This window comes from Vombatus ursinus, unplaced genomic scaffold (assembly GCF_900497805.2).
Source record: "Vombatus ursinus unplaced genomic scaffold, bare-nosed wombat genome assembly UNPS02015411.1, whole genome shotgun sequence".
Taxonomy (NCBI): domain Eukaryota; kingdom Metazoa; phylum Chordata; class Mammalia; order Diprotodontia; family Vombatidae; genus Vombatus; species Vombatus ursinus.
Genome location: NW_020955189.1, coordinates 669,509 through 678,669, shown reverse-complemented (window position 1 = coordinate 678,669; position 9,161 = coordinate 669,509). Strand labels below are relative to the sequence as shown.

The following is a 9,161-nucleotide window of genomic DNA, read 5'->3' as shown; positions in this document are numbered from 1 at the left end:
TGTGTACCCAGGCGTGCATATATGCACCAGTGTGTGTGTGTGTGTGTAAGTGTGTGAGCTTCTGTTTGTGTGTGTGTGAGCACACATGTGTGCACATAGGTGCACTTGTGCACCTAGGTGTGAATGCATTCACCAGTGTGCAGGTGTGTATTGTGCACCACTTGTGCATGTGGGTACTTGTATGCACAGGTGTGTGTACATGTGTGTATAGGTATGTTAACTCACATGCACAGCAGCGCGTGCATTCGTGTATATATTTGTACATGATGGTGTGCGTATGCCATGTATGATTGTGTATTTGTGATCAGCGTATACATGTGTATGTCTTCTTATGCTAATGCATGTGTGCACAGACATCTGTGTGCATGTGTGCACATGAGAATTGCAGGGTGCATGTATGTACAGCAGATGCACATGCACACCGTGTGTGCATATGTGTGTGTGTGTGTGTGTGTGTGTGTGTGCACGTGTGTGCTGCTGGCAGGTGTGAGGGTGGGGCAGCTGAATGGGGGTAAGAGGAGGGGAAGCCCGGCCTGGAGGCGCCCTCTTGTCAGTGACTGGCCACATGGCCTTAGACTTGGCCGTTTTTATCTTCGAACCTTCAATTCCTCAGTAAACTAAGGGGGTGAGTGGGTGGGAACCATGTGCTCTCCAAGGTCTCTCACAGGTCTAATCTGCTGAGTTCTAAGCTCTGAACTCCTTCCGTGTTCCAAGGCCCCTCCCAGCCCTGACAACCCCTGTTCTAACCACCCCACCCCTCCGGGCTCAAACACTCTCTGTTCTTAAGTTTCTCCCATTTCTGGCGCTTTGTGGTTCTGAGGGGGCATAGTGAGCCAGGCTCGGTGCCCTCCTCAGGGGGCTGGATCTGGTCAGAGACTGATCCGTCCTCTGTCTCGGAGCAGAGGAGCGTCCATCCCCTCCGGGGCCAGGCCCTGCTGGTCCTCCTCTGCTCTGACACTGGGGGTGGGGGCAGGGGGCAGATTGAGCTTGTTTGTGGCGTCTCAGGCAGGTTGCCTCTGTCAGTCTGAGGCCAGGCAGGGGATCCGTGGGCTGACAAGCATCTTAGCAGAGACCAGCAAGGTCGGCTAGTCTGCGCTCTGCACTTAACAGTGTCGGGGGGATTGTGGCTCAGAGAGGGTCGGGGTTTCGGTCAGCGCCACACAGCCATCCAATGTTCCTTCTTTCTGTGACACAACACAGATTTCCTTAGAGGCAACGGGGGGACACAGTGGAAAGGATGTTGGAATTGAAATCAGGAGGATCTGAGTTCAAATTCTGTCTCAGACAGTTTATTAGCTGTGTGACCCTGGTCAAGTCACTTAACTTGTCTGCCTTAGTTTCCTCAACTGGAAAAAGGGGATAATAATAGCACTTCTCTCTCAGAGTTGTGAGGATCCAATTAGATATTTGTAAAATGTTTTGTAAACCTTAAAGCAGTATTATTATGTATTACATTAATATATAAAGTTATTGCTATGAATATTATCATGTTACAGACAAAGAGATCACGGCCCAGACGGGTTTCACACCTTGCCCCAGGTCGCACAGACAGTAAGTGGCAGATCTGGGACGCCCAGGGTCCCGCATCCCAGATGGGCTGCTCTCCACTCTCTGAACTGGGTCCTAGGTGGCTTTACCAGGAGCCCAAACATTGGGAGCCTGGGGGTCAGGACTGTCCAAGCTTGTCCTAAAGCTCCCGTTGACTCCTGTGAGTTTGTTTGGCTTTCTCTGGAATCACCTGTAGGTACCACGGGGAGAAACTCCCTTCCAGGGAAGCCTGGGGAGCCCCTCCAAGGCTGTTCTCTCCAGTGTTTTATCCTCAGCCCTTTGAGGAGCTTTGGCCCCTGGACAGCCAGAATCCTTCCACCTCCCTTTTCTGCTGTTATGGGTCAGTTATTTCAGTTACACCCCTCTCTCCATGACCCCATCTGGGGTTTTCTTGGCAGAGATCCTGGAGTGGTTTGGCATTTCTTCTCCAGCTCATTTTACAGATGAGGAAACCAAGGCAAACAGGGTTAAATGACTTGCCCAGGGTCACACAGCTAGTAAGTGTCAGATTTGAATTCAGGTCTTCCTGACTCCCGGCCCGATTCTCTATCTACTGCACCACCTAGCTACCCTAGCTACAGTATTACAACGGTGGGCTGAGATGTCCTGAATTAGAGCAGACTCGTGAAAAATGAGTGGGCAGGTGGGTTACTGGAGGGAAGGTAGGGCAAAAATTTCCCCCGGGAAGGCCTGAGTGTCAGGAGGCAGAAGGGACACAGGCCTGGGAGAAAAGGTACAATGCAGGTTTCTTGAAGGTGGGTTTTGCTTTTCATTTCTCTCTTCATCTTTATCACTTTGTACACAGTAGACACTTAAAGAATGGCTTTTGAATGAATTAGTGAATGGATGGCTGAATGAATGAATAACTGAATGACTGAATAGAATGAATGAATGAATGAGTAACTGAATGAATGGATGAATGGATAATTGAATTAATGAATGGATGGATAAATAACTGAAAGTATGAATTAATAGGTGAGTAACTGGATGGATGGAAGGATGGATGGGTGGATGGATGGGTGGATGGGTGGATGGATGGATGGATGGATGGATGGATGGATGGATGGATGGATGGGTGGATGGATGGATGGGTGGATGGATGGATGGGTGGATGGATGGATGGGTGGATAGATGGATGGATGGATGGATGGATGGGTGGATGGATGGATGGGTGGGTGGATGGATGGGTGGATGGATGGATGGATGGATGGGTGGGTGGGTGGATGAATAAGCTTAGTATCCAGGCCTTAGAACAGAGGATAGGCCTATTCCCTGAACCTGTAGGTCCTGAAAGCCTGAATCTGTTCAGGCCTCGGAGCACACTGTGGGAGTGAAGGGGTGAGAAGGGATGTTCTGAAAAACCTCAGAGAATAGAAGCTACTGAGGCAGAGAGCCTCCTGGCTGGTCCTCCCCAAGTCTATGCTGGCCAGAGCTCCCCCAGAAGCTTGTATGGAGCAGTAGCCAGGGGCTCCTATCTTACTGTTCAAGAGATGGACCACAGGCTCTGCTTTCCTTATGGGCTATGCCCAGAGCTCTCTCTCCTCCTTCCCCTCTTTTTCTTGAGCCCTCTCTGTGGACCCCAGTCCAGGCCCTGGGAAGCGAGCGACTATTTGGACTCCAGGACACTTCAACCCTCTCTCCTTTCTCAGGGGCTCCCCTGCAGCGAGGTGAGGGAAGGATTATTACAGGGAGGAAACAGAGAGAGGCAGTGGGAAAAGGGGAGAGATAAAGGAATAAAGAAAGATTGGGGAGAAGGGAAAGAAGAGGCAAAAGGAGAGAGAAAGAGAAAGGGAGGAGAGAGAAAAAGAGAGAGAGAAGGAAAGGGGAGGAGGAAGAGAAAGCAAAGACGGAGGGGCTCTTGGAAACCTTCCAGCCCACCCCCCATCATTTTACAGAGGAAGAAAGTGAGGCCCAGAGAAAGAAAGCAGATTCCTCAGTCACGCAGACATGCCCGCAACAGCCCTTTGCAGTTGCAGGACTGTGATTTCCACATAATGGATGAGGAAGCAATCTTAGAGGGGTCACCTTACCCATAATGAATGAAAATACATCTATTTATACTAAGCTGGGATTTGAACTCTGATCTACTGACTGAAAGCCCCATCATTCTTCTGTCCTATGTGCTCTAGACCTCTCCTCTGGGGAACAGATCTCATGCTAAGTGTGGCTTCTAGAAGGGTACGTCTGACACGGGCACTGCCCTCTCGAGTTGGAGAGAGGAGGGGAAGTGCTGGGGATACAAGTTAGGATAAGGGGGTGTCTCAGGCATGGGGGACAGTTTGTGCAAAGACACCGAGATGAGGAATGGAGAGCTGGGTTCTGGGTACAGTTAGCACTCTGTTTTGGCTAGAAGAGGAAGAATGGGGAGGAAGGCTGGAACAGTGAGGGGGAACCAGGTTGTAGAGAATCTCAATCCACCCCCACCAGCTAGTTTGTGTTTTATAACAGGCAATGGGGAGCCCTTGAAGGCTCTTCAGCCAGGGGAGTGATGTGGTCAGACTTGTGCCTTAGGAAGATGATTGACCAAGAGAAGACCTGATAACCTGAAACTACTTTGTCAATTCAATGCTTTTAAATGAATTCGTATTTTATGCATCAAAACAGCATCTACATATATTTGAAAACAGGAAAGCATGTTATGGGAGAGAGATTACTGATGGAGCCTGTGGAAAGTCTGTTTATTTGTAGGTTGACATTGTCATTCGAGGGCTCCTTGTATTCATAGCCACAGCACCCAGGGGTCTACAGGTTCTAGGTTGGACCTCTCAGGCTAGACAATTTCTAAAGTCTCTTCTGTTCTTGGGTCTAGGATGTGGTGACTTGGTCTACTTGGCCCCCAAGAACAGACCTAGGAGCAGTAGGGGAATAATAGGTACCAAGGAGAGGCAGACTGAGGCTTTCCTGTGATAGCTGTTTAGAAAGGGAATGAGTTCTTCATCACTGGAGGTATTCAAGGGAATGTAGACGTTTCACTTGTTGGAAATGTCGTATGTCTCAGGGATGGGTGATTCAGACAAGAGTCGGGCTGGATGCTACCCAGAAGGTAGCATCTAGTGCCAAGCCCAGGGGTCCGATTGCGAGGGGGAAGTTTGCCTTCTGGCTAGGTTGTCCCTCAGTTATCTGTGACCTCCAGAATCTTCAGGGTCCTGTCTCCCACCTTCATGCTGTTGAACAGGCCCCGGACTGTGGCAGGCTATCACAGAGAATACGAAACCAGTACCTATGAACTTCAGAAGCAGACATCTCCTGCCCCCTCCCCCAGGGCTTGTGCCCTATTTGTCCCTTTCTTGACTCCTGAGAGTTATCCTGGCCTTGGACACAGAATGCTGGCTGGGTCTTGGGTTCAAATCTCCCCACTAATCTCCCAGGAGTGTTTTTTTTTTCCCCTATAAAGTGAGAGGGTTGGGATAAATGGCCCTTAGGGTCCCTTCTAGCTTGAAATCCATGGTCCTGACTCCTGGTTATTGACTCCATTCCTGGGGTGGAGAATTTTACATTTTGATCATGATAAAAAGTCCCATTTCTTGACCACTTTCCTCAATCCTGCCCTGGAAGGGAGGTGGTGCCTGGGTTACCCTCCCCATTTGATGGATAAGGAAACAGTCCCGAAGAGGCCTGTCCTTGTCCAAGGTGATACAGAAAGAAAGCTGCAGGGCTTGGATTTGAACCCATGTCCTTGAGCTTCAGGTCCTGAGCTCTTTCCACTCACTGACGCCAACAGAGCAGGGTAGGCCTTCCCTCCTTGGGCTATTGTGGCAGAGACATGATCCTGGCTCCCACAGACAGTGCCCGGGGAGTGCCAGCTCTGATGACTGCTGCTGAGCTGATCATGTTCCAAGCACCAGCCTGGAGAAAGGCTATGTATCTCTTCCTCTGGGCTGACACCCTCTGAGTGCAGGAACCCAACACCAGGTGTGTGCTCCCCAGCAAGTGCGCCTGTCCAGCTGTAGCAGCTCAGAATATCTTACCCACCCACCCAGGCACAGCAGAGACTGAGTTCCCTAGCCAGTGGTGAGGATAATGCAGACATGCGGCTGTGGGAGAGGGGACCCAGCCTGGGATTGCTCAGGTTCTAAGAAGGCTCTGGGGGACAGAGGGCTTCCAGGGGATTAGTAACAACAGCAATAATGAGCACGTATTGTGATTTAAAGTTTACAAAGTCATTTGCAAACATTTCATTTTATCCTCACAACCACCCTGGAAGGTAAGTGCTATTTTTATCCCCATTTGATAGATGAGGAAACTGAGGCAGAGATGAAGTGACCTACTCAGGGTCACACAGATAGTAAGTGTCTAAGGCAGAATTTGAACTTTAGTCTTCATGATTCCAAATCTAAGTGTACCACCTAGCCCTAGGGTTTCTTGAGGCTGTTCCATGGTGGTAATCTTGTGGGGCAGAGTGTAGACAATGAGGGGTGTGTGTGTGTGTGTGTGTGTGTGTTATGGGTGGGACTGGAACCAGGACGAGGGAGAGAGGGACAGACCCTCCTGGGATACAGCTGATGGGGAAGGGAGGGCAGGACATGTCACGATTTCGTGCTGCTGAAGGTCTGACTCCTTCTGGGAAGGTGGAGGATGGAGCACAGCTGTTGAAAGGGGGGTCTGCTAGGAAGGAGCTCACCCGGGACATGGCTGCTGTCAGTGCTTCTGTGGCACCCTGGTTCAAAAATCTAGTTGCCTGTCCTAGTTACGGCTTCATTAGTGGGGACGATATCTAGGTCGGAGGATGCGTCCTGTGGCCAGCGTGTGTTGCTTGGGCAGGACGTCGGTGCCTGGCCCATTTCTGGGCTCTGTGTCTCTACCCTGCCTGTGATCTGCTGCCCTGTGTGCCCACCCCGGTTCATGTGCCAGGTTCACGGCCAGGAAGATGCCCCTTTCCTTGGTCACCAGTGTACGTCCTGAGCCTTGCCCTCCCACCTCGGGGCTCAAGTCTGGGTACACAAGCCGGGACTGCAGCCATGACTCTGGTTTAGAGGGATCCTAGCTTCATCAATTAGGGGCACGAAAAACGCTCTCCCGGAATCGGGGCTGATTCCCATCCTATTTTGTCTTCTTTTCTCTAGGAAGCAAACTGCTGATCTGGGTCCTCTGCTTGAACATTCAGTCCCGAGCAGATCCGTGCCCTGGGGCCTGCGTGTGCTACAGCGAGCCCAAAATCACCACCAGCTGCCAGCAACAGGGACTGACCGCCATCCCCGCCGCCATCCCCGCCCAGAGCCAGCGCGTCTTCCTCCACAACAACCGCATCAGCCAGGTTGGGGCCGCCAGCTTCCGCTCCTGCCGCAACATGACGATCCTCTGGATCCACTCCAACGCCATCAGCGTCATCGAGGCCACCGCCTTCGCCGGCCTCGACAAGCTGGAGGAGCTGGACGTCAGTGACAACGTCAACCTGCGCACCATCGCCCCGGCCACCTTCAGGGGCCTCCGACGCCTGCACACGCTGCACCTGGACCGCTGCGGCCTCTTGGAGCTGTCGCCCGGCCTCTTCAGGGGCCTCTTCTCCCTGCAGTACCTCTATCTCCAGGACAACAACCTCCAGGCGCTCCAGGACGACACCTTCCTGGACCTCGCCAACCTTACCTACCTGTTCCTGCATGGCAACGGGATCCGCTACCTGTCGGAGAACGTCTTCAGGGGCTTGGTCAACCTGGACCGCCTCCTTGTGCACCAGAACCAGGTGGCCCGAGTGCACCCCAGGGCCTTCCACGACTTGGGGAAAGTCATGACCTTGTACTTGTTCAACAATAACCTGACGGTGCTTGCGGGGGAGACGATGAGCCCGCTGGCATCCCTGCAGTACCTGCGCCTGAACGGGAACCCGTGGATCTGTGACTGCCGGGCTAAGTCCCTGTGGGGCTGGTTCAAGCAGTTCAAGGGGTCCTCTTCGGACCTCGAGTGCCGTCTGCCGCTGCGCCTGGCTGGGAAAGACCTGAAACGGCTCCACAGCGCGGATCTGGAGGGCTGCGTCGACCCTGTCAACCAGGTACGGTCGGGGACGAAGATCAGGCATGGCAAAGGACCTACGGTGGAACCCCTGCCCGCGGGGCCCCAGGACGGCCCTCTGAAATGCTGCCAGCCAGAAGTGGACAAGTCTTTCATGTATGAAGCCACTGGTCATGGGGGACCCCAATACGGCGGACTTCCCACTGGCAATGGCCGGAAGGACAAGGAAAATATGTCCAAACCCAAGATGGCAGAGTCGGACCCTGCCAAAAATGCTACCCAGAAGCACATTAATGACTCGCCCTTTGGGACTTTCCCCAGCAACGTGGAGGTCCCCCTGACCAACTTCCAGCCTGACCTACTGGAGCCTGGGGAATCTTCTGTGGCGCCCCCTCGCCGGAGGCCTGGCTGCTCGAGAAAGAACCGGACCAAGGCCCAGTGCCGCCTGGGTCCCACGGGCAGCAGCGGCAGCGGCAGCGGCAGCAGCGGCGGCAGCGGCAGCGGCAGCAGCGGCAGCGGTGGCCCCCTTGCACCTGCTCAGCCCCTCCTGGCCCTTGGCTTGGTTCTCCCAGTGGTAGTGCTCTGGACTTCTCCGTGGTCCTGTTAATGGTTCCTAGGAAAGGATAGCCCCTGCCACTGTGGCTGGGCAAAGCCAGAGGCTGGGACCACGGGGCAACTGGATGCCTTTATAGAGAAACCAGGTGTATATAAAGTGCATCTTCCCAGCCCCTAAAAGGGGATTTAAAAGGGAGAGTGATGCCTGCTTTCCATAGAGGAGTCATTCTTGAGTGAGGTCAGGCACACATGGGGCTTCTGAGTCATTTTCCCTGAGCTTCCCTGGCCCCTGACTCCCAGGCCCTTGAGGAAAAAGTTCTCCCCTACAGAATGTTTAAACACACACACACACACACACACACACACACACACACACACACACACTATAATTTTAAAAAACAACAAAAAAAAGACTCACCCCAGTTGTTTCTAAGTTGGAATCCTCCCTAAGGATATTGCAAGTTCCCATTTGCCAAGGCGGTGTGTTCGCCGCTCTCCGGAAGCCTGTCTCTGAATATTGCTGTCCACCATCCCCATCTTGATCATGCCATGTTTACAGGGGGCATCAGTTCCAGAATGCTGCTTCCTACTCAGACTGCAGTCTATATAAAAATATACATTTTATTTTCCTTGTGTCAAAGTATAAAAAAATATAAAATAAAGATTTCCTTTTCCTACACTGTTGACAATGTGCCTGTGAGGCAGCCTCCTCCGTTTGCCTGGTAACGTGGGTATTTACTTTGGTAGGTCAGGTTGTCACGAACATACTGCTACGGGGGCTCACTTGACTAACCCAGGCCCCGACCTACCGATGCCTCTCCAGATGGTTCCGTGAGTGGCTAGGGGCCAAAAAACCAAAATCCTTCCCTGGTGAAGCCTTAGACAGGCATGACAGACACATGGTCCATTTCCAGGGCTTTTTTGGAATCCTAAATCCCTAAAGGACTCACCTTCAAAAACCCAAGGTCTCCATCATACCATGAAGATGCTAATAGCACCATAGGATTCCAAGCCAGTGATAGCCTAGTCCAACCATATCATTTCACAGATGAGGAAACTGAGGACAGGGAAGTGAAACAACTGGCCCTAAGTCCCCTAGCAGAGGCCAGATG

At 52.2% G+C, this 9,161-nt stretch overlaps 1 protein-coding gene across 1 annotated transcript in view; it reads left to right on the top strand.

Moving 5' to 3' along the window:
• Positions 1-8,619, top strand: part of RTN4R (reticulon 4 receptor) — a 105,964-nt gene extending 97,345 nt beyond the window's left edge. The window contains exon 2 of the mRNA XM_027847533.1: positions 6,612-8,619. Coding sequence (XP_027703334.1) covers positions 6,612-8,101 — 1,490 coding nt within the window. The 3' untranslated portion in view covers positions 8,102-8,619. The remainder of the gene's footprint in view (positions 1-6,611) is intronic.
• Positions 8,620-9,161: the final 542 nt, after the last annotated feature.